At 42.9% G+C, this 26,468-nt stretch overlaps 1 protein-coding gene across 1 annotated transcript in view; it reads left to right on the top strand.

Annotated features, from left to right (window-relative positions):
- The first annotated feature begins 13,931 nt into the window (after nucleotides 1-13,931).
- dpt (dermatopontin) overlaps nucleotides 13,932-26,468 on the top strand; it is a 37,578-nt gene continuing 25,041 nt past the window's right edge. Inside the window, exon 1 of the mRNA XM_067992922.1 lies at nucleotides 13,932-14,228. Within this exon, the coding sequence (XP_067849023.1) occupies nucleotides 13,954-14,228 (275 nt within the window). The 5' untranslated portion in view covers nucleotides 13,932-13,953. The remainder of the gene's footprint in view (nucleotides 14,229-26,468) is intronic.

Consider the following 26,468-nt stretch of genomic DNA (forward strand, 5'->3'; position numbering starts at 1 on the left):
CCTCCTGTGACTCCAGGATAATCCTGGAACGTAAGAGCAATCTCAAGCTCCTCTTCTCAATGACTACCACATTTTGTGTGGTGTTGAGATTCTTGGGCATTGTTGCTGCTGCACCCATCCAGTTCAGTGGTGAGTATTTGATCACACTTTGGACATGAGCCTTGCAGATGGTTGAGAAGATTTGTGGGTTCTGGAGGCATGCCAATCATCTCAGAGTACCCAGCCCCTGCCCTGCTTTTGTAGCCATGGTGTTGATATAACTGGTCCAGTTAAGATTCTGATCAATGATGATCTCCAAGAAGTTGATGATGGGAGAAACTCAACAATAGTGGTGCCATTGAAGAACCAAAGGGAAATGACTGGACTTGCTTTTGTTGGAGATGGTCATTACCTCGCACATATATGTCACAAATGTCAACAGCCACTTGTCATCCCAAGCCTGGATGTTATCCAGGTCCTGGTATAAGCTTGCATGATTATCGGAGGAGCTATGAATTAAGGTGAACACCGTGAAATCATTAGCAAACATCTCCAATCCTGACCTTATGATGGATGAAAGGTCAAACAAAGGGGAGGGCAAACAAGGCAAGGGAATACACAATAAATGGGAGGATACTGAGAGGTATAGAGGAACAGAGGGACCTTGGAGGGCATATCCACAGATCCCTGAAGGTATCAGGACAGGTACATAAGGTGTTAAAAAGGCATACGGGATACTTTCCTTTATTAGCCGAGGCATAGAATATAAGAGCAGGGAGGTTATGCTAGAACTATATAAAACTCTAGTTAGGCCACAGCTTGAATACTGCACACAGTTCTGGTGACCACATTACAGGATGTATTTGCATTAGAGAGGGTACAGAGGAGATTTACAAGGATGTTGCCAGGACTGGAGAATTTTAGTTCCGAGGAAAGATTAGGTAGGCTGGGGTTGTTTCCTTTGGAACGGAGGAGGCTGAGGGGTGATTTAATTGAGGTGTATAAAATTCTGAGGGGCCTAGATAGAGTGCATAGGAAGGACTTATTTTGCTTAGCAGAGGGGTCAGTGACCTGGGGGCATAGATTTAAAGTAATTGGTAGAAGGATTAGAGGGGAGCTGAGGAGAAATTTTTTCACCCAGAGGGTGGTAGGCATCTGGAACTCACTACCTGAAAGGGTGGTCGAGGCAGAAACCCTCAACTCATTTAAAAAATACTTGGATGTGCACTTGAAATGCATAACCTACAGGGCTATGGGCCAAGAGCTGGAAAGTGGGATTAAGCTGGTTAGCTCTTTTTCGGCTGGCACGGACATGATGGGCCGAATGGCCTCTTTCTGTGCCATAACTTTCTATGATTCTATGAAGACTCAGCCAGGTCAGTCAGTGGTGATATTACCTAGTCACTCGTAGTCGTGGACATTGCAGTCCTCCACCCACACTACATTCTGTGCATTTGCTTCCCTCAGAACTTCCTCCAAGTGATCTTTAACATGGAGAAGTACTGATTAGTCAGTTTTGCGGGGGGCGGGGAGGGAGAGGTGGTGAGCAGCAGGACATTTTCGTGACCTTGTTTGACCTGAAGGCAAGAAACTGCCTGGAGTCAATGTTGAAGACCCCCAGGGCCACTCCCATCCAACTTTAACTAATGATGTTTGCACCAAAGCTTGAAAAAGACTTGAAAATCTATTAGCATTGTGCAAGCAGCAGTAATTTCTGTGGCCCTAGTGAAGTAACTTTGTTCCCTTAAATTTTTAGTACAACAACCTACCTTCCCAGTTTTACCTGAGTCCGTGTTACTGTGTATTGAACTGTTTGATACAAATTATTTTTATTATCTTCATCCGTTTCTATTTGGTGTGTTTCAAATAGTCTTTTGCTTTAAAGCTTCACACGGGGCTCAATGGGTTAATGTTCATTGTCACATTGGTACTGAGTCACACAGATCACAACGGTCCCAGGCTTGACCCCTAGTCTGTGATGAGTTTGCCAATCTCAGCAGGGGCAACATTGAGAGCACCACAACTGTTCTTAGTGATCTTGGGCTAGATAAGTAGAAACATCAGCCAACATTCCTGACTGCTATCCAGTGACCCCTGCTGGAAAGTATGCACTAGTAGATGCAGAGTGAGATTAGAATTGGGCTCTCTGTGATGCCACCCCTGCTAAAATAGCTTGTTGACACTCACTGTCGAAACCCAGTAATAAGGGCTGCTAGTGCCTATGCAACCACATGTCAGCTTTAATTAATGCCTTCAGGTGAAGAGGAGAGATAAGGGGGTGGGGGTTGGGAAACATTCTTTTGCTTTCCATTGTGCTAGCATCCAGTATTTCAGGAATTAGGTTTAAATACAGATTTTTTGGGACTGCATGTCCACTCTATTATATCAGCACAATCTTGTTGGGAGACTCCAGTGGAATCTGCTGTCACAAATTGTAAGCTTAAGTTTTTTTAATGGCATTATTGACAGCACTATTCTGCAGAGAACAAGGCAGCTGTATTTTTACACTGACATTTTTATTTGGTTAGTAATCAGTATTATTTCCAGAGCTTAGGGCCTAGACAGCTGAAGGCACGGCTGCCAATAGTGGTGTGAAGGAAGGAGGGATGCACAAGAGACCAGAGTTGGAGGAATGCAGAGTTCTCGGAGGTTTGTAGGGCTGGAGGAAGTTACAGAGAAAAGGAGGAGTGAGGCCATGGAGGGATTTGAAATCCTCGTGTTTAAATACTTCCATGATTATTGGGGTACAATTTCTATGGGGATGTTCCTGAGCTCCTGCTGTAATTTTGGTGGAAGTTTGGTGGAAACCCTGGAGAAATGGCGTAAGTGGCCGTTTACGCTGTTTCCCTGGGTGATCTTCTGCCAAAGTTACAGTGGGAGATTGCCAAAGTCCACATACGTTCTACTCCTGAATGTTCTTTTAAAGGAATCTTCCATTCCCATAATCCAGTTTCTAAAAAGCTGAGAGAAATGATAATGTAGATGTAAGCAATTTATTTTGCTGGACTGTGAACACGGAACTGAAGGACAGAGTATTATATTAATTACTTCAAACAAGGCTCAAGACTAGATGAAATAAAAATACTGTTATAAGGGAAGTGGGTGGTGTCGTTGTTTAGAAACTTTCCTTTCACCTTTGGGACTTAGGTTCAACCCAGCCCAGATTTATGGGATGAAAGTCGTCTCTGTCTGCTGGCTGTGAAATTAGGTTAGGCAGTCTCATGCTAATTCTTAATGAAAATGGCTACAGCACAGAGAGAATAAGTAAGTTTGCTTCTTCACATAGCCTGATAAGTGGGGGTTATTGTATCGCATTTCAAGTCACATTTTTAGCACAGATAAAGCTTAAGAAAACATGGAAGAAGAAAAGGCACTTTTTCCAATCCAGCTTGTTCTTTCCACAGACCATTTACGATCGGCTCTGTCCTGGACTGAGGAAAACTTCTGGGAAATTTCTCCCTGCAGGTGGTGCAGTTTGCTGCAGGGCCCCATTTCCCATAAGTTATTGCCTGCAGCCACTGAGGGTAGAGAATGTCTTGAGGAAGAGGGGCCTACATGTGGTGGAGCAGAGGAACTCAATAGGAACCTGGTAAGTAAGGTTTTTTTTATTAATAATAGTTCAAACATTTTTAGTTTATTTTAAGCTTCTGTGAGTTTTTTTAAAAAGTAATTATAGCTTCTTTAAGTATTTTTTCAAGTATATTTCAAGTATTTTTAAAGTAGATTTAAGGATTTTAAAATTTAAGTATTTTAAAGGCTTTTTATATTGTTTTAAGTTTTAAGGTTGCAGACTGGGTTCAAGACCCAATGGGGTCCCCATTAGACCTCCTGTGGTTCCTCTGCTTTGAGGAGGCAGAGGAGGAACATCAGGAGGCCCACCACAGGGATGTCAGGGTGAACCAACACTGTAAGTGGCCCCTGATCCCTGTCCACTGGTACTCACGCCTCCCTATCTGCAGATCAGGCTGGGAGACGTCACCATGTTCCCTTGGTAATACTTGAGAAGGCTTTACTTCCATCACAAAGCAATGACTGTATTGTGCCAGCTGCCAGACAGTTGCAGGCATGGCACAAAAGGGAAATCTTCAGTTGACTAAGATCCGAGCCCACAGCCAAATGAGTACTGCCATCATGGTCCTCCTTTTGGCAATATTCTATACTTCTTAAAGAGGAAATGGCACACAAGTAAAGTCAAGGAAGTATCACCAAGTACCAAGGAAGCTACTCAGTCATTTGCTGCCATTGAGCTCTCCTTCACAACTTCCAATGCTGCCATTTCGAGCTATTCCTTCACACAGGTATACCCCCAACTTGCTCTAAATCATTCCACACAAATCCCGTTAGTGCCAAAAACATTTAATTAACAACAAATCTGATAACCTTCCTACTGTTTAATGTCACCATGACTCCCCTTGGTACCTAATCTTGTGTACCCTTTCATTCCTAGCTCCTACTTCTCTTACAGTGGCAGAAGGTTCTGAGGTGGTTGCCTGATGAATGCACCAGCAGACTTGGGGGATTGAGGTGGCTTCCCTGTCTTTAGTGGGCAGTTTCCCCTTTAATATGAAAGTAGAGAGGGTGAATGTACACTGTTTGCCATCATAGGATCAGAGGACACTGAAGTAGGGTGATGGCCAAGGCCAACTCTTTCCATGGCCTGGTTCAGGCCCTTAGTGGGCCCCCTTCTCTTTGGGCCTAAAGGATGGGTCCTTCTTTGCTGGATAATAGACAATAACACCTCAACGGAAGCATTTCTAAAATTATGGCCCCTGTCCCCTGAAGAAGCATCAGCCTCAGACATTGAATTGAGCCACATGGTTACAGGCGCAAAATGGCTGCCGTGACCTTTTCAGCTGCTGCAGCATGACTGGATTTTCCTCTCCCCTCCCCAGAGGTGGTTTACTATATAGTGGCTGGAGCCAGTCATGAATATATAATAAAGGTTCACTTAGGAAAATTGGACAGGTTCTTGGTAGTATAATACTGGCAGAGTTCAAGAACAGTTCTAGTGCAACAAGGAAAATCCAGCCCAATGTTTCTTAGGGGCAGCAAAGAAAAAGAATGGTTCAAAGATGGATCTTGGAATACTTTGGAGTTGATTGTGCAGAAGCGGGAAAACAAACCATTGCTGTACATGTATTGATCCCACTGGGATGTGTACGAGGGGAACCAAGTGAGATCTGTGTCCCGGAAGTGAGACCTAGAGGGGACAGAATGGAGGAGGATGGAGTGTTTGGTCATGTCGAACACTGCAAAGGGATCAAGGAGGGCAAAGAGGGATAATGTGCCATGGTTGTAGTCACAAAGGATGTCATTGATGACTTTGACTAGAGCAGTCTCAGTGCTGTAGGCAATGAAACCGGAATGAAGGAATTTGAAAATGGATCTTTGGGAGAGATACGAGCGATATGATCATCCTGAACCCTGGAATGTTGATCTGTGGTTCCAGAAGTTATGATTTTGAGTAACACTGGATTGTTCAACAATTAAATGCACAATAAAGTAACCCAATTTTTTTATATATGTTACTTTCTGAAAACAGGCATCATATGTTGGTAAACAGACAAAAAAAGTACCATTCTTATATATTCATTGGAAAAGCATTCTTGTGACTAAAGGCTGGTTCTGTTAAGATTTTGATTTATCATAGCTGGTGTCTGATTGCAAATTAAAATTGTTATTTATTTAGTGACCCTTGCTGGAAAATATGCACGTGTAGCTTTGGATGAGAGCAGGATCGAGCTCAGCTGTGATGTTCTCCTTCATTCTGCCAAAACTCAATGCTTGGGTTCACACATGAAAAATTGCTTGTTAGATGAAATATCGGGGGGCAACTAGTGCCCATGAAACCTTATCCCCATAGTCATCAACACTTTCAGAAGAGGAAGGGGGAAAAGAAGGAAAACAAATATATAAATATAGAGCATCCCTACCCCTCCATCAGACAAACAGACAAACAAGCACACAAAGTCACATGGGTTTGTTTTTGGGTTAGCATTGTGGAGAATGAGGTCAAATCAGCTGTAGGGACTTAGTCATTTGAATCTATTTTGTGATTTTGTGCTCTTATGACATGTGCCGAAACACTCATACACATGAACACAACAATGCAGATTGACGTTAAAAAGTTGCTGGACACACTTTTCCTCTCTTGAATCTTTTAATTTAACTTTTTTTTGTACAAAATAGCATTGTAGAAGAAAACATTTCCAGTCAATTTATAGACTCACATATAGAACTGACAAGGTCATACCTGAACTGCAAAAACTAAAAAAACATTTAAATTCATGCAAAGTAATTGAGAACTGGAAAAACTAGATTAAATGTGTGTGTATTTAAAAATGCGAGAAATGATCAACAGCAACCAAAACTGGATTTGTTAAAGGCAAGTCAAGTTTGACAAATTTTATATGAGTTTTTTGAAGAAGTGACTGATTTTATGGATAAAGGAATTGCAGTAGATGTGTACATAGATTTTCAGAAGGCATTCAATAAGTTGTCTAACAAAAGACTCACCACAAAAATCTGGGTGTATGGTACAAAAAGAAAGTTGGTTGATGGATAGGAAACAAAGCATTACAGATAATGAGTGTTTCTTGGATTGGAACCGGATTTTTTTTATTATTCGTTCATGGGATGTGGGCGTCGCTGGCGAGGCCAGCATTTATTGCCCATCCCTAATTGCCCTTGAGAAGGTGGTGGTGAGCCGCCTTCTTGAACCGCTGCAGTCTGTGTGATTAAGGTTCTCCCATAGTGCTGTTAGGAAGGGAGTTCCAGGATTTTGACCCTGCGACGATGAAGGATCGGCGATATATTTCCAAGTCAGGATGGTGTGTGACTTGGAGGGGAATGTGCAGTTGGTGTTGTTCCCATGTACTAGCTGCCCTTGTCCTTCTAGGTGGTAGAGGTCGCGGGTTTGGGAGGTGCTGTCGAAGAAGCCTTGGCGAGTTGCTGCATTGCATCCTGTAGATGGTACACACTGCAGCCACTGTGCAATGGTGGTGAAGGGAGTGAATGTTTAGGGTGGTGGATGGGGTGCCAATCAAGCGGGCTGCTTTGTCCTGGATGGTGTCAAGCTTCTTGAGTGTTGTTGGAGCTGCACTCATCCAGGCAAGTGGAGAGTATTCCATCACACTCCTGACTTGTGCCTTGTAGATGGTGGAAAGGCTTTGGGGAGTCAGGAAGTGAGTCACTCGCCACAGAATACCCAGCCTCTGACCTGCTCTTGTAGCCACAGTATTTATATGGCTGGTCCAGTTAAGTTTCTGGTCAGTGGTGACCCCCAGGATGTTGATGGTGGGGGATTCGGCGATGGTAATGCCGTTGAATGTCGAGGGGAGGTGGTTAGACTCTCTTTTGTTGGAGATGGTCATTGCTTGGCACTTGTCTGGCGCGAATGTTACTTGCCACTTATCAGCCCAAGCCTGGATGTTGTCCAGGTCTTGCTGCACGTGGGCTCGGACTGCTTCATTATTTGAGGGGTTGCGAATGGAACTGAACACTGTACAATCATCAGCGAACATTCCCATTTCTGACCTTATGATGGAGGGAAGGTCATTGATGAAGCAGTTGAAGATGGTTGGGCCTAGGACACTGCCCTGAGGAACTCCTGCAGCAATGTCCTGGGGCTGAGATGATTGGCCTCCAACAACCACTACCATCTTCCTTTGTGCTAGGTATGACTTCAGCCACTGGAGAGTTTTCCCCCTGATTTCCATTGACTTCAATTTTACTGGGGCTCCTTGGTGCCACACTCGGTCAAATGCTGCCTTGTGTCAAGGGCAGTCACTCTCAGCTCACCTCTGGAATTCAGCATGTTTGGACCAAGGCTGTAATGAGGTCTGGAGCCGAGTGGTCCAGGCGGAACCCAAACTGAGCATCGGTCAGCAGATGGGTTGGAAGTGGTATACTCCAGGGGTCAATGCTGGATACTTTTATTCTCCATATACATAATGCTTTTGTTCTCCATATACATAAATGATTTGAACTTGCACATGGAGAGCACAATATTGAGATTTGCTGATGCGCAAAAGTAGGGGTTTGGCAAACAGTGAGGAGAATTACAAAAGGCTCCAAGAGGTCATAGACAGGTTAGCAGAGTGGGTAGTAGGGTGGCAGATATAACTTAATGCAGAGAAATATGAAGTAATGCATTTTGGGAGGAAAAACAAAGACTGAGAATATACATTCAATGGAAAATGCTAAAAGTTGTGGAGGAACAGAGAGAACCAGAAGTGCAGATACATAATTGCTTGAAAATGCAAGTACAGGTAGATAAATCTATAAAAGGCCAATGGCAATTTTGGGTTTGATAGACAGGGGCACAGATTACAAGAACAAAGAGATAATGATAAATTTGTAGAATGCAACAGTTAAGCCACAGTTGGAGTACTATGTGCAGTTTTGAGCACCCTATTTCGAAAGTATATTAAAGCCATAGAAAGCATATAGCTTAGAATTATCAGGATGATACCAAAGATGAAAACTGTACTTATAAGGAGAAACTTGAGATACTGAGACAATTTCCACTGGAGCAAAGACTAAGAGGAGATTTAAAAAGGGTTTTTAAAATTATGAAGGGTTTCAATAGGGTGAATAGGTAAAGTCTACTTTCTCTGGTTGTGGAGTCAGTCACTAGGGATCATCAATTTAAAATTAGTGTCGATTTTAACCCTGCCCGCCTAGCGGGAACGGTGTGTGCGGGGTTAAGATGGCGGTGGGGGGTTGCGCTGCGTTCCCGACGCTATTCCGTCCCGCCTCCCCCCACCACTCACCATCTTAACTGACTTCAGATTGGTCACAGGACAGCTGCCTGCCCCAGCAGGGTTTCACTTTACATGGAAAAGCCATGGCCCGTGACATCATCAGTGCCGCGACCCCATTTTAACTAGAAATCTTGGGAGGCCCGCACACTGCCAAACCTGCCAGCGAAACCTAGTGGGAGGCAGCAGGGTGGCACGAAGAGGCCAAGGTAAGTTTAATATTTTTAATTTTTGTGAGGATGCCTTGGGGGTCTCCTCCAACCCCGACCTTCTCTCTCCCACCACCGACAGCTCTTCAGAGACCCCCCCCTCCCAGCATTTACCTGATGCCTGAGACCATTCCCTCGGATCCGCGGTGGCCTCAACCTCCCGCCTGATTTCCTGCTTCTGCCGGCTCTTACATCATTCCCGCCAGCTTCGGGTGGGTGACAGTCCAGGCAAATTTAAATGTGGCCTGGGAGTTAAAATGGTCCGGGTCTCATGCCGAGTAGTTTGTGGGGGACTCATGCCTGTCCATACTCCACCCACCCTAAACCCGTCCCAGGTTAAATTTGGGGCAATTGTCACTGAGCGAGTGAGGAAAGAAGTTAGGAGAAATTTCTTAATACAAATAGTTGTTAGAGGATGGAATGCTTTGTCAAAGGGAACAGTTGATTTAGAGACCATTGCATCCTTTCAAGGGAAAAGTAAATAAACATTTTAAGCAACAACAGCAACAATTTGCATTTATATAGCACCTTTAACATAGTAAAACGTCCCAAGGCACTTCACAGAATCGTTATCAAACCAAATTTGACACCGAGCCGCATAAGGAGGTATTAGGACAGGTGACCAAAAGCTTGGTCAAAGAGGTAGGTTTTAAAGAGCACCTTAAAGGAGGAGGGAGAGGTAGAGAGGCGGAGAGGTTTAGGGAGGGAATTCCAGAGCTTAGGGCCTAGGCAGCAGGAGGCAGAGCCGCCAATGATGGAGCAATTAAAATCGGGACTGCGCAAGAGGCAAGAACTGGAGGAGCGCAGAGATCTTGGAGGGTTGTAGGGCTGGAGGAGGTAACAGAGATAGGGAGGGGCGAGGCCATGGAGGAATTTGAAAACAAGGATGAGAATTTTAAAATCGAGGCGTTCCCGGACTGGGAGCCAATGTAGGTCAGCGAGCACAGTAGTGTGGATGAACGAGACTTGGTGTGAGTTAGGATATGGGCAGCAGAGTTTTGGATGAGCTCAAGTTTATGGAGGGTGGAAGATGGGAGGCCATGGGGAGTGAGCAGGACAATGGGATTAGTTTTGGGTTGCTCTAGCAAAAAGCTAGCTCAGATATAGTGGGCTCCTTTGCTGTAAATGTTCAATGTTCTAGGAATATTTACATCTTTATGCCATCATCTATATAGAGATAAGTCATGTACCAGGGGCTCGATTTTACCAGCGGGTTTTGTGTGCGTTTCCAGCGGAGGGGCCCCGAAAATCCCGATATCCAGGTACGTGACTGGATCGCGCCACGATCCCGCCCACTTCCGGGTTCCCCGATGACGTGCGGGGGTGCGTGCGCGGCCCCCGCTGGTGGGAATCCCGCAGGCAATTAAAGCCAGCGGGATGCCACTTGAGTGTATTTATTTTGCTTGTTCAGGTCATTAACTGACCTGATTAAGGGACTGTGTGTGATTTTGGAGAAACATGGGACTGTTTCACACACTGGGGGAAACACTCCCAGTTGAACTGGACGTGTTGCAGCCGTCAGCCTGTGGCAGCTGCAAAGGTCCATTTGACAGGTGTGGGGGGGGGGTGGGGTGGGGGGGAGACCCTCACCCATTGCAGGAGGCCGCTCTGTCACTTGGGACAAAGTGTGGCCTCCACCACCCCCCTCCTGACGGTCAAAGTCACCAACCTGCACACTTACCCCGGGGTCCGGAGATATGTGCCTACCTTGCGGACCCCCTCAGATGTACATATTGCGGATGGGGGCCACCGTAGCTGCAGCCATGACCTCCTCGGAGGGCGCACAACATCGCCAGCCTCGCCATCCACGCCGTCCACCTCTGACACGTGGAGCTCCACATCAGAGTGCTGTGACACATCCACCTGTACAGCAGGAGGGAGGGCTACCGCAGAGAGAGATGCGTCGCAGAGGGCACTACCCTCGCCACAGGGTCCACAGACCGAGGCTCAGCCTCCTGGACCTCTCTAAGCAGCAGTACACACGGAGGCTCAGAGTCACTCGACATGTAGTCGTGGACATCTGCAGCCTCTTTCATGCCAAGCTGCTCCTGGCTGGCCCCAGCACCATCTGCTTACCTGTCGCTGCCAAAGTCACCACTGCCATCCACAACTTCTCCTCCGCATCCTTCCAGGGTACAGCCGGGTACACCGCCGATGTCTCTCAGTCGTCTGCGCGGAGGAGCCCTGCAAATACACCTGCACCTACTCTGCAGTAACACAATGGGTGGCATCAGTGGTGGGTCCTCATAGTGATACCCAGGAGCGGGCATTATTGCACAAAACAGACAGGATCCGCGGAGACATGGCAGTGGTGGTGCCAATACAATGTGTGATGTGAGTTGTTCTGAAATTCAATATAGGTAACACCCATGACAAACCCTCAAACACCCTTGTGCATCCCCTTCATGCTCACGACACGTTTGCCTTACGCTGCCTACTGCACATGTGTGATGCATGCCCTGTGGCTGCAGCACAGGTGGTGGCAGGTTGAGTGAGGCTGGCCGTGAGGGAGATGCACGAGAGGGTGCGTATGGGATAGAGCCATGAGATTATATGAGGATTGGGTTGCGTGTTAGTGGCGGGGTGAGTACTCACGAGGTGAGTAGGTGGAGGTAAGATGAGGATGGGGTTTGAGTGGGTATGAGGGGTGATGTGACAGAGTAGTGTTGGCGGTGCCGAAGGAGATGTGGGGTGGGGGCAGTGTTGTGGCAGACGGAGTGTAGGGGAAAGACTACGTGTTCTCACTGTGGCTGACCTACTGCGGTCATTGGAGCGCCTCCTGCACTGTATGCAGGTGGGCGATATGTTGGTGGTGCAGGTGACCTCCTCTGCCACCTCGAGCCAGGCCTTCTTGGTGGCAGAGGTAGGCCGCTTCCTCCCGCCCGCCGGGTGGAAGAGCTCTGTCCTCCCCCTCCTCCTCACCCCATCTGATGATACCTGGGGTGAGGCATCATCAAACTGGGAGCAGCCTTCCCCCTGGGCTGCTCCATGCTGTAATTTGTTCTATTCGTTGCAGCATCTGTCAGTGGAGGACTGCCCCTTTAACTAGAGAGCCTCCAGCTGACAGATCGTACTGCACATGCGCAGCCCGCCCGACGTGCAGACCAGCAGCGCGGAGCCCGGAAGAGCAGGTAAATGGATCCAATTAGTGTGTTGCCTGCTATGATCGCGCGGGCAACCCACTAATTTCACCGAGCGTGTTGACCACGCTCCCGAAACCCAACCCGCCGGAAACCTGCAGGCCTGGTAAAATCGAGCCCCAGGAGTCTGAAAGCACCCAGATAACCCAAAATATCCTGAAGTCCCATCCTAACTGAAGACGAGATTCCAGGAACCCATTCATTAAATCCATCAGCACATTTTCAACTACAGAGTCATACACAAAAGAGCATTGAAGGTTTCCAGATCTTTATAATATTTTATTATCAATTTTACAATAAACTATTTTATTATTATAGTAATTTACCTTAGTTCCTGGTTCCAAGATGGAATATTGTTTTTTTTTCATATTTCCAATTAATTCAAATCAACTTGTCAGTTACTAATAGAACCACCAGGGCTGATGGGTTAAATTACCGGAAATTGAAAGAAAGGTCACTGTGTAAAAAGACACTGCTGTGCAATTTTTAACAGTGACCAAGGTCATTGTAACTTCTAGTTCTGTATTCACTAATCAGCAACCTGACACTTCATTAAAAATATGGCCAAAGGATCACTTTCACAAAGTGATTGTCGGAAAGTAATAAATTGGTGCAAGTTATTTCTTTATAAAAAGTCAAAGCTACTTGTCTATTTTAGTCTAATTCTGAAACATACAGTTAGTTTTGTTTGATTTCTTTTTGGCCCAATTATTAATTATTCACTGCACTATTCCCAGCTAAGAGTTCAGGCGAATGCCTTCTGTCTATGCTGCTTTTAACAGCTCACCAACAGTTGAACAGCAGCAGTATAATTTGACCTGCCCTCTGAATGTGTTTCGCTCCCAGTGAGGAAACATCGCACCTGTGGTCAATACAACCCTCCTCCCTCCAAGTGACTCACTGAGAAATTCAGCAGCTGGAGGGCTATGAATGCAAAGCCATGTCCTCCCACTATATAATGCATACTGTTAATAGCCTCCTAGGATTTTGGCAGGGAAAAGTCCCGACGCGCCAGCCGCCTAAAGCACTGCTTCGGGGACTCAGGAATTTTGGGGCCATTGCTTTTATGAGTGCATTTAACAAAAGGTAATCATGACAACATTGTAGGTCAGATTCAGTTCAGTGGCACAAAACTGACATAAAGATGTCGAGCTTCCCTCAGTACATTCTGAGCCTGTTGATACTACACCTCAAATTGATTTTGGTTTAAATCAGAAACAACTGCAGTGTGCAATATTTGAGCATTTGGAAAGGAGAAGCACAGCAGTTCCACTGAAATGTACTACAGAACTCAGATGGAATGAAATTACCTGTTTTGGGTTGGTGTCTCCATTAAAATAGTGGAGAAAGGAATTTCATACTTTCATACTCTAATATCACACAACACAATTTAGATCGTCTGCATCAGATTTTACAATAGATTTTACATTGGAGATGTACCTGTGATGCTGTCATTCTAAACTTTCAGATTGCTATGTTCATGATTGAAGACAACACTGATGATCCCTGTGTTGCTGGTAATATTTGCAAAACCACTCATTGGTACTGACCTGATATTAGTGATGAGGTGAAATGTACTGTTTATGGCCAATATGTTCTGTTGAAGCTCTGAATTTTCCTTTAACACAAATCTATACAAGAACATAATTTGTCTTCACAACAGAAAATGAAATGCATAATCCACCTTAAAAAGAATATGATCAGTTTCACAATCTGGATATTATATTTAAAGCATATGCATACTTTCACGTCAGATCATAAGTCTTTGGATTCAGTCTCGGAAACATCTGTTTGCCAAATGTTACATCACATATAAAATAGTGAACGCAACAAAATCTCAGACAGAGCATCCAGACTGCAGAAATGCACCTCAAATGTGCTTACTTGCTTGTAGCCCTGATCATTGAGGTTTATGGTCAGAATTTTCCACCACCTGAGGTGTATTGGGTCAATCTTTATAGGCAAGGCTTCAACTTCCAGTGTCATCAGGGGGAAGCTTTGGTAGGGATACAGAGTTACTATGAAAAAGAGGAAGGCTCTGACAGACTTTGGAGTTTCGAATGCATGCCAACGCCCATGGGTATGGGACAGGCGACAGAATGCTGGTGGGATGATATTAACCGAGCTGGACTTGAATGGTAAGTCACAGGGCCAATTGTTACTATTTTGCTTTCCCCTAGATGACCTCTGTTTGGTTTTTGCAGATACATTTATTAAGCTCTTTATTAAAATAATCAAATAGTTTTCAGACTGCTATGTATAATTAGGAACCCAAGCCAATTATTTTACTGAATGAAACTGATGAACTTCAAATTAGTAGCAGGTGACAGATCAGCATTGACTTTCCTGGGCTTAAATACTTTTGAAAACATCAAACAGCCAAGCGAATCAGATGTTTATGTAAGAGTCCTGCGTCCCAGTCTCACAGGTACTGACAGGTTTCTTCCTGTTATGTGATCCGAGGTTATACAAGTGAAATGAGTGTGACTTACATAACTCATGGAAATCTGCCAGTACTGGAAAGTTTGAAGTACATTTGTCCTTTCTGACCTCGACATTTCAGGAATTTTCATTTTTTAATGAGAAGTTACACCTTTAATGGCCACTTTTAATGGTTTAAAGATTAACTACAATAAAATGCAGTGTACAAGAAGAACTATGTACTGTTCCTTTTCTTTCTCCTCCAATTTTCTCTTTTTGCTGTTCCTATCTCAAAGACAGTGACTTATCCTGTGGTGCAGTTTCACAAATGCTAGGACCCCTCTGATATTATACCCAAATGGCTGTTGCTCATGAGTGAAGCCAAATAGATTTGTATAGTTACTTTAAGCCATGGCTACTTTTTGTGGCGTGACTTGTTCATTGGAGGGACAAAGATGGCTATTGTGATACAGTATCTTGTTTTTGTGTATTTGGCCATCATTCTTTGTGTGCGAGTCTGTCTGGCTGAGTAAGATGGAAAGCCAGCAAGGGAGAGAATAAAGAAAAGATTTTACGCTCAGAAACAAAGGAGGACAGATAGGCATAGAGAGTGAGGGAGACCCTCAGAAAAAGACACACTAATAGAGCAGATCTAGAAAGAAAGAGAGAGTGAGAGAAAGAGCAGGATTCCAGAGACAGAAATTGATTCACAAAGACAATCAGAGACACAAGAAACCTCGAGCGGAAGAAATATCATACTGTAAAATCACCGTGCACATTTTTATTCACAATTCTGTGCTATAGGTATGTTGTTAACGGCACAGATGCAAAACTATTTTACCTAAAACTGTAAAATCGACAGGGGGAGGATGGAGACTAATATTGTGCTGTAATTTATACACCTCTTTTTATTGTATGTATCGTGTCATCTTTTACTAATATGGCCCTTTCTTTCACTTGAAGGGCATGATGAGGTGTGCTTTTTAAAGCATGCAATTGTGATATCTATTTGTTGATAAATTGTATTGTGTTGATGATTTCCTTTAAAGGAGCACTTCAGTGTCTATAGAACAAAAGATTATGGGATAATGTGAAGTGATGTGGATGTGACATCCTATTACTGCCAGGTGAATTGTGTAAGCTAGACGATAAGGATACCTTGAGTAGTGTTAATGGCACTCTGCATGTTGATATAGGTTTAACACTGGTACCACCACTGAACTAAAAACACCAACTTAGTCAGTTAGAGGACAGATCCAACTAACTAAAATAGCACTGTATATTTTAATATTTCAATTGTAAACAATTTTACAACACCAAGTTATAGTCCAGCAATTTTATTTTAAATTCACAAGCTTTCGGAGATTTTCTCCTTCCTCAGGCAAATGTTTTCTCCTTCCTCAGGCAAACATTTGCCTGAGGAAGGAGAAAATCTCCGAAAGCTTGTGAATTTAAAATAAAATTGCTGGACTATAACTTGGTGTTGTAAAATTGTTTACAATTGTCAACCCCAGTCCATCACCGGCATCTCCACATCATTAATATTTCAAAGCAGTGTTGTTTAATTGTGATAAGGTTCCTTTCACTCGCTTACATTTTTAAGACCATAATTTATCAAAAAAGGCAATTAACTAAATCTGTGGAATAATCAGTGGTTGGATTCAGTGAAAAGGAAGGGATGCATTTTTCATTGGTTCTCAAGTCTAAGTAAAATATAAGAATTTTTAATACAGTCAAAATCCAGATTATTCATGTTGCAATGTTGAAATATATACTCTTCCTCCATCATTTTTAGAGTTCTGTTTCATTCCCCCAAGGTTCCTCCCACACCAGACAGCACTCTGTCACTGAGTGTGGGTAGGTGATCTGCGTCCAGGTCTCTGTAACTAACTGCTAGGATATAGGTGAGAGCACCGCAGGATGATATACCTTTTGATTTCTCCTTGTTCCCTGTAGTGAAGCACATTTGCTCCTCTAAGTAACTTAGCCGAGATTGGGAACTCACTGTGTGGAGGATCATGGGGATAAATCCACACCAGTCTGGCATGCATTGATACATCAATGTTCTGCACCCAACTCCCATATAGATGTTATACTGCATATTGTAGATTTTAAAATAACCGGAGATTTTTGCCAAATTCAATGAAACTTGTGCAACTGTAAACGTGTTAGGAGGTGAAATTCTCCTATTGATAATTTTAACAAAAGAGTTATTGTCAGTACAAAACAGGAATTGTTACTGATTGTTCCAGTGCCATTCGATCTATTACAATTCATTTAGGGAAATCACTGGTTAAGGAAATCATGCTGTTTTTGGGGAACCCCTTTCAGAAACTTAAATCGTATTCCAAGCCAGTGTTCGTTATCTACTTTCTGTCGCTCGGTAACATTAGCCTGGTCAACTTCCAACTATGTACTGATGACCCCAGGTCTACCGCCTCTTCCATTGAGCCAAATATTGTTGCCACACTCTCAACTGTCTGATATCAAGACCTAGACCTGAATGAACCAAAAAATATTCCAGTTAAAGTCCACAAGACCGAGGCCATCCACGTCCATGTCTTTAGTCTTAATTCCATCAGCCTCCCTGACTGCCATCTCAAGCTGAATCAGGAAGTGCAATGTAACCTCAGTGTCCTGCTTGATCCAAACTCAGCTTGTTCATCTATACCCATGTTGATATGAAACCTACTTTCTTCAACCTCTGCAATATTGCCTATCACTGTCCTTATTTCTTCCATTCTGCTGCTGAAACTCTCCTTCATGCCTTCTTCATTTCAAGGCTTGGATTCTCTGATACCATGATAACTGGCTTCTACATATGAACCCCACGAGCTTCCACTCATTCAAAACATTAAAACCTGTGTTCTCATCTGCTCTAAATTCCACACTCCCATCACTGTGTCCTTTTCTAACTCCATTGGCTTCCATATCTTTGTGTGTCAAGTTCAAAGTTTTCATCCTTGTTCTCAAATATATCCATAGCTTTGCCATCACAAATGGTATTATGAGTAATACAGTTCCAGGAAATCAGTATTAAAATCCATACTATATACTGTTTGCTCAATATACAGTATTTTCACTTGCTTGACAGGATGATTATTTCCCATTTTGGGGAATCCATTCAATGGCAAAAGTGAATAATCTTGTTGCTGCAGATAAGCAATGTCCACTTTACGGAAAGTGGTCAGAGGGCACAGCCAGACACAGAAGCTACCTCAAAAACAATAGGGATTAATGGTTGATGAATGCCAGTGGGTATTAGCATCTACTCTAAATGCTAATGATGGCTATATGAAACACCATGCGTATGTCATTTTCACTTAGACCAATGCCACTGCTCTCAAGAACATAATTGTAATCGTTCCTGTAATTAAATCCAATAGGAAATTTTCTTGGAGTTGTTAGTGTCTTGTGTGGTAACCAATTGACAAATCAGTTTTAAAAAAACAAATTTTCGTGATTCTTATTTCATTCATTTCTCACAAAGGATTTCAAATTGGAATGCATAAGCCTAGGAATTCAAAATATTAGAAAATGAGAAATTGGCAGTGAAGTTAAAAGAACAAGACAGAATCTGTGATTGTCATTATGTTCTGGTCTTTTAACTATCAAGCTTCTGGGTCACAGATGAGATAGATTGTTCCAATGCAGCTTTTCCTGGTAATGTTTATGACCACATCAATCTTTAGATTTGTGTCACTTTATTGGCTAAAAAATAGCCCTTTGTAAATGGGTTTTAGCCAATGGGAGTCAAATTTATTAGATAATGTTCCTACCTCCTAAATAATTTGTGGAGCCCATGAGGCACAGAAAAGTAAGGGAATTTTTGTAATTAAAAAAAAAGCTTAGAATAGATAGAACACAGTAAATTAGATAGAAATTAAGTCAAATTAAAATTAGTATAATAAAAATAAAAGAGAGAAGAATAGAGAATGGAAAAGAAATGCGAATAAAAATTTTTGAATTATATTTATTTGAAAATGGTTTAAGTATTTATTTTAGTTATGTAGGGTTACTATTACAATAATAAAATTATGATAATAGTGAGAGAAAAACAAAAGTGAAGAGAGAGGGAAACAGAACTGGAGAAACATACCTGTTCCTTCAAATAAACTCTCCTACCCACATTCATGGCCACCACTTCGACCTCACCATCTTCCGTAGCTTCTCTACTCCTGTGGCAATATGACTATCTTTGAGCATCTCCTTGTACTCCTCACCACCCACATCCCCCCTAGCTCTTTCAATCCCACTTCTCACTTTTACTTTCAATGTCCCCTGTCCCACCAAAATCTTCACTGTGTCCCATCATCTTTGCGCCATTGGTACAGTCCCTAGCTTCACCACCTCGTCCAAGGGATGCAAATTTGAGCATATCTGGTGCACGATTGGCTTAGCAATCCATTGCCAGATTTGGCTGGACCACTTCAAGCTCCAATGGGCCTCACTTTCCACTGCTCTGATATCATCCTGGAGTGCAAAGATAGCTTTATGAATAAATAGCACTCTTCTCCTCCAAAACTGCTCACTACTCCAGGATCATCCTGGAATGCAAAGATAACCACCGGCTTGTTTATTCTATGACCAACCGTTTCCTTAAGCCTCTCTTCCCACCTCCCTTTACCCTCATCTCTAACAATAAGTGCAAGGAGCTCATGGATTTCTTTGTCACCAAGATAGAGACTATCTACTCAGCTGTCCCCTTTCCCACAATGTTAAACCTTTCCCAGTTCCCCTCCTGAACCCCTGTCTCTCTCTTGTTTCTGCCCCAACTCCCCTTCATTCTCTCCAGGCTCATCTCAGTCATGAGACCCAACTCCTGCTTCCTCAACCCTATTCTCACTAAACACCTGACCACCCAACTTCCCTTCCTGATATTGTACATATGTAAATGGTTCCATCTCCTGATGGACTGTCCCCCTCCCTTTTAAAACCGCTATCAACATCAGCTTCTCAAAAAAACTCATCCTTGATCCTTCTGTCCTCGCTAAATACCATCCTATCTCCAACCTCCCTTTCCTCTGCAAGGTCCTCGAATGTGTTGCCTCCCAGATCCATGCGCATCTCTCCTGCGACTCCCTGTTTGCATTCCTCTAATCAGATTTCCACCCCTTCCACAGCACCGAAACAGCCCTAACCACAGTTATGAATGACATTTTCTGTGAATATGGAGTAGAGAGAGAGAGAGAGAGACAGTGAGAGACACAGAAGAGAAAGAGGAGAAGAATCAGAAACGAAGCAGAGAGAAATAAAAATGGTAGAGCCATTTTTGCAGACTTACCACTACAAGTGTCTTTAGCTAGAGGGATGTGGGAAGATCATGTGGACATGTTGAACAATTACTTTGCGTCAGTATTTACAGTCGAAAAAGAGGATAGCATGCCGGAAATCCCAAGAAAACTTATATTGAATCGGGGACAGGGACTCGATAAAATTAACATAAGTAAAGCAACAGTAATAAAGAAAATAATAGCACTGAAGAGTGACAAATCCCCAGGACCAGATGGTTTCCATTCCAGGGTTTTAAAGGAAGTAGGTGAGCACATTGCGGATGCCCTAACTATAATCTTTCAAAGTTCTCTAGATTCAGGAACTGTCCCTCTAGATTGGAAAATTGTACATGTCACTCCACTTTTTAAGAAAGGAGAGAGAGGGAAACCGGGGAATTATAGACCAGTTAGCCTAACATCTGTTGTGGGAAAAATGCTGGAGTCTATAATTAAGGATAGGGTGACTGAACACCTCGAGAATTTTCAGTTAATCAGAGAGAGCCAGCATGGATTTGTGAAAGGTAGGTCGTGCCTGACAAACCTGATTGAATTTTTTGAAGAGATGACTAAAGTAGTGGACAGGGGAATGTCAATGGATGTTATTTATATGGACTTCCAGAAGGCATTTGATAAGGTCCCACATAAGAGACTGTTAGCTAACATAGAAACCCGTGGAATCGAGGGAAAAGTACGGACTTGGTTAGGAAGTTGGCTGAGCGAAAGGCGACAGAGAGTAGGGATAATGGGTAGGTACACACATTGGCAGGATGTGACGAGTGGAGTCCCGCAGGGATCTGTCTTGGGGCCTCAATTATTCACAATATTTATTAACGACTTAGATGAAGGCATAGAAAGTCTCATATCTAAGTTTGCCGATGACACAAAGATTGGTGGCATTGTAAGCAGTGTAGATGAGAACATAAAATTACAAAGCGATATTGATAGATTAGGTGAATGGGCAAAACTGTGGCAAATGGAATTCAATGTAGACAAATGTGAGGTCATCCACTTTGGATCAAAAAAGGATAGAACAGGGTACTTTCTAAATGGTAAAAAGTTAAAAACTGTGGATGTCCAAAGGGACTTAGGGGTTCAGGTACATAGATCATTGAAGTGTCATGAACAGGTGCAGAAAATAATCAAGAAGTCTAATGGAATGTTGGCCTTTATATCTAGAGGACTAGAGTACAAGGGGGCAGAAGTTATGCTGCAGCTATACAAAACCCTGGTTAGACCGCACCTGGAGTACTGTGAGCAGTTCTGGGCACCGCACCTTCGGAAGGACATATTGGCCTTGGAGGGAGTGCAGCGTAGGTTTACTAGAATGATACCCGGACTTCAAGGGTTAAGTTACGAGGAGAGATTACACAAATTGGGGTTGTATTCTCTAGAGTTTCGAAGTTTAAGGGGTGATCTGATCGAAGTTTATAAGATATTAAGGGGAACAGATAGGGTGGATAGAGAGAAACTATTTCCGCTGGTTGGGGATTTTAGGAGTAGGGGGCACAGTCTACAAATTAGAGCCAGACCTTTCAGGAGCGAGATTAGAAAACATTTCTACACACAAAGGGTGGTAGAAGTTTGGAACTCGCTTCCGCAAACGGCAATTGAAACTAGCTCAATTGCTAAATTTAAATGTGAGATAGATAGCTTTTTGGCAACCAAAGGTATTAAGGGATATGGGCCAAAGGCAGGTATATGGAGTTCGATCACAGATCAGCCATGATCTTATCAAATTGCAGAGCAGGCACGAGGGGCTGAATGGCCTACTCCTGTTCCTATGTTCCAAGATGAGAGTTTTTCTTTTAAATGGAACCCAGTTTGACAACCACTGAATCAGATAGTTTTGATCAAATTCATTGTGATAATTGGTTTTTGCAAGCTTTGAACTAAGGCATGTGAGCAGAGTATGTGTGTGGTGGCCCTCTGTTTCCTGTACCATAATTTTGTCAGTTGTTGCACCTACGTGAGGAAGGAGGATAAAAGAGAGTAAAGTTTGTCTTTAATAAGACTGAGAAGGGATGGATATAGAGCAGTGACACTCTAACCATTAAAATATCCAACCTATAATAATTGAAGGAGTTGATTAAAATATGCAGTTCTAAGCTTTACATGATTTAACGGTTTTCAGGGTTTGCTTAGTATAACTTTCTGGGGGTTTGAAAGAGACAAGTATGATATCCTGAGGAAAAAAAGCAGACCACATGGTAGCATCATCACAAAGTGTCCAGTTCTGTGACCTCTAATATTGACACACACCTGGAACCAGTAGAAACAGTTCTGCAATATAAACACAACATTAATGGAGCATTGGGATACACTTGCAACAAGAAATCTCACATGCTGTCTCTCTTACTGTTTTTGCAACAAGAAATCTCACATGCTCTCTCTCTCACTGTCTTTCCATCAGAGCTAACAGCTGCTGGCTGCCCAATGTAGTGGTGTAAATCAGGCAGCTGGCAGTGGAAAATGGGCCAGTGTTTTGCCAAGCCGCAACTCCTCCCACATTGTACCACATGTAGTTTCCAGGGTTGGGATCCAGCAGTATAGGAAGTGCCACCTTGAACAGGCAGATACTTCTTTAGGCCATTCAGCCCCTCCAGCCTCTTCTGCCATTCAATCAGGTCATGGCTGATCTGTATCCTAACTCCACTTACCTGCCTTGGCTCCATACCCTTTAATACCCTTAGCTAGCAAAAATCTATCAATGTCAGATTTAAAATTATTAATTGAGCTAGCATCTGCTGCTTTTTGTGGGAGAGAGTTCCACACTTCTACCGGCTTTTGCGTGAAGAAGTGTTTCCTAACTTCTCTCCTAAATATTCATTTAGGGGTGGGGACATTTTGCATGCTATTTCGTGATGTTTGAGCATGCAAGACTTTGTTTCTAAAGGATGATATTGTGAAATCGGCATCCAGCGTTACTGGGGAATGAGCTGTGGTGGGAGCTGATTTAAAGGCACAGGTAAGTGCTTTGATGCAATATGTCACTCATTTTTGACTGTTTTTACTGGCACTTGGGTTCTCAATGAAGCTTTATACCATTTATTCAATGCCCCCCCCTCCAACCCGCTCAATCGGGCACTCCTGTTTAATTGCCTCTATTACAAATTTGAATCTGTTGTAGATAGCTTCTCAGGTTCAGTGGCTGGTTAACTGCATGAGAGGCGCTCTGTGTCCATCTTCTGGAGCCTTCACATCTGCAGCTGGCAAGTAACCAAGACTTTGCTTTGGCAAACAATTAGTGCATTTGGAGGCTTCTCTTCCCAAAGGAAGCTGGGACAGCAGACACAATGGCATCGCTAAGATATTTGAATGTCTGACTAACTAACATTGGATGCTTCCTTGACATGCAAAAAGGAAGGTATACCAGGGTGATCAGCAGGCAGCATACCCTGATATGTCATACCTGCCAAGATGTCACCAACCATATCTGCAGCAATGTGTGGCAATGACCATGGGGAACTATCTTGACAGGGTCTGGGTCAGCACATACAAAGCTGTGTCATCTGCTGCAAGGACCCCTGCAGCTTGGGACTGGCATATCCAGTGACAATAATGATCGGTTGTGACCTTAAATTAATCTTCTTGCAGGCATCCTGCATTATTAACCTATGGGAGTGGTGCCATGGAGTGGCACTGAGGGCCACCCTCCTTGTAACTACATGCAGTAGGGGGTTGGATTCTGTGCTGCTCAGTCACTTGTCTGCAGACTCATACCTACATAGTGTGTGTTTTTTCCCCTTACTTTTTGTCTGGCTCTTCTTACTCCCCTCCATTTTCAGCCTTGGCATAGGCAAATAATGCATTGAGATGCCTGCTGAACTTTTATACTTTTCCAAAGAATTATGCATCCGCCCCCCCCAATTCAGGTTCCCCCCCACCCCATTTTAATTGCCTCTATTAAAAATTTGAATCTGCTGTAGATACCCTCTCAGGTTCAGTGGCATCAGTCCATTCGTGGTCTGACTGTCTTTTATGGGAGTTGACACACATTGCTCCATATCTACTTATACAATAGCGTAGCCCAAGGATGTTACAAAAACATCCCTTTGTGATCTGGACTGGATATTCTCATATCTTTCACATGCGCTTCCTCAATCTCTCAAAAGGCAGACCGAGCAAACACATGGTGAGACGCAGCCACATACAAATCGTTATGCTGTTTTATTTTACAGTAAGATGAACATACGGAACAGCGGTTATGATCAGATCCACTTATTCAATCTGTACAATTTACCTTTCCGTAATAATACAAAATAAAGAAATATACTACACTACTCCACAGTGGGTCATCTTACTTGACTTAAACAAATGGATTCTAATTATCCTTCAGTATTTCTAATCTCTTTGCCTCAGCAAAAGCCCCCACAGCTTTCCCATTAACAAACCTGACTTCCTTCACAGCCTTCCTGTTTCAAAAAGGCTCCTTGCCTGTGTCTGCCTTTGTTTTATCTCTTGCTGTTCACACCCAGCAAACAGAAACAAAGACTTTCCAATACAATGGGTGTTTTTTGATTGCTGAGAAAGGCTAATGAATTGTTTATTTACAATCTATGGGGAAATAACATCAAAATTAGTGCACTAGCATTTTAACAACCTAATGTCTCAGACTCTTTTCATAACTTACATGAATAAATCATGCTTTAAGACACAGCTGTTAAAGTAACTCATTACAAAATCTTCTTTTGTGGAAAAATGGTGAAAAGATCCCAAAACATGAAAGCCCTATTCCCTTTATATTTTGCTTACATGGAATTTTTTGCACCATGCACCTGTCCTAACCTGACCAGAAGCTATGCATATGAGCTAACCGTAGAAAATTGTGAGTAAACAGCACATATCCATTTCTGTTAGTTTAAAATCAGCCACTAGTCATTCAGGTCTAAACTGTGCCTGTATTGGAAAATCCAGGCTAACAAGTCTGAAACGGGCTATTTGAACATGTTAAAACTGTATTTGAGAATAAATAATTACTTATATAGTTGTAACTTGGGATTGCCTATAGTAGTTCCATCACCACCTCTTGGAGGAGTTTTACATTAAAGGGATGCCGTTGATGGCAGGCACACAGTTCTCCGCGATCAGTGGCATGGACAAATATAAAGCTGGCAACCTCTGATGGCATCAGAGACTAACTTTTCTGTGGGTCTTGCTAGCAGCTCTCAGATCTCCAATTATCTTTTAATGGCAATTTTTTTTTTCAGAAATTGGTGTCAACAAATATAAGCAAAGAGTGTGATGCATAGAGCTCATGGCTTTTGTTTGAAAATCACACTCCCAGGACTCCACATTTAATATAAAACCACCTATAAATACTGTTAACATCTGAGGAGGTTAACAATCCTTTTTTTATTTTCTTATTCTCCTGTTTACTTCATCTGTCTCATAATCATAGAATCAATGAAATTACAGCACAGCTGAAGGTCATTCAGCCCACAAAGCCTGTACTGTGTTAGCTGCTCAACTAGAATTTTTTACTCTAATCCCATTTCTCTGCCCTTTCTCTATATCCTTTTATATTCTTACTTATCAAATAATTATCCAATACCATTTTAAAGTATAGTATAGTTTCTGCTTCAATAGTCAATAGTAGTAAAGTATTCCATGTTCTAATAACACTGTGTGAAAACATTTCTTCTAACGTCCCCCTTCATTCTTCCAGTAATAATCCTGAGTTTATATGCTTTGTTGATTCACCAACCACTGGAAACGATCAGACAGATTTTCTGGGCGTATTGGATTGTGGATGAAAATTGGGTGGGGAGGACTGCATGACAATAACGGAGCCATCTTGGTTTTTCTATTCATTTAAATGAATGGATAGAAAATCAGGCAGGCTTTGTTACAGGTGTGTGATCCTTTCTGCCCGATTCTTTCTGCCCGATTCTCCTCCATGCACAGTGCCCAGGTGATTCAGATATGCCATGGGGCAATAACAAGAAGGTCCGCCCCGATCTTTCACTGTTTACCCTCTCAAAATCTTTCATAATTCTGAAAACCTCTATAAGATCCCCCTTAACCTTCCATGTTCCTGCTAATTTTTCAAACCTTTCTTTATTATAACCTCTCATTCTTGATATAATTCTAGTGAATCGTCACTGTACAATTTCCATGGCTTTAATAGCCTTCCTATGATCCTATTAGTACCACATGTCTTTATTTTTTCAACAAGTCTCTTATATTGCATCTTACCAAATGCTTCTGAAAATCTGTGTATATATATACATACATAGAATTACATAGAATGTACAGCACAGAAACAGGCCATTCGCCCCAACAGGTCTATGCCGGTGTTTATGCTCCACACGAGCCTCCTCCCTTTCTACTTCATCTAACCCTACCAGCATATCCTTCTATTCCTTTCTCCCTCATGTGTTTATCTAGCTTCCCCTTAAATGCATCTGTGTTAGTTGCCTCAACTACTCCTTGTGGTAGTGAGTTCCGCATTCTTACCACTCTCTAGGTAAAGAAGTTTGTCCTGAATTCCCTATTGGATTGATTAGTGACTATCTTATATTTATGGCCCCTAGTTCTGGGCTTCCCCCCGAGTGGAAACAACTTCTCTACGTCCATGCTATCAAACCCTTTCATAATCTTAAAGACCCCTATCAGGTCACCTCTCAGTCTTCTCTTTTCTTAAGAAAAGAGCCCCAGCCTGTTCAATCTTTCCTGATAGGTATA

This window comes from Heptranchias perlo, chromosome 11 (assembly GCF_035084215.1).
Source record: "Heptranchias perlo isolate sHepPer1 chromosome 11, sHepPer1.hap1, whole genome shotgun sequence".
Lineage (NCBI taxonomy): Eukaryota > Metazoa > Chordata > Chondrichthyes > Hexanchiformes > Hexanchidae > Heptranchias > Heptranchias perlo.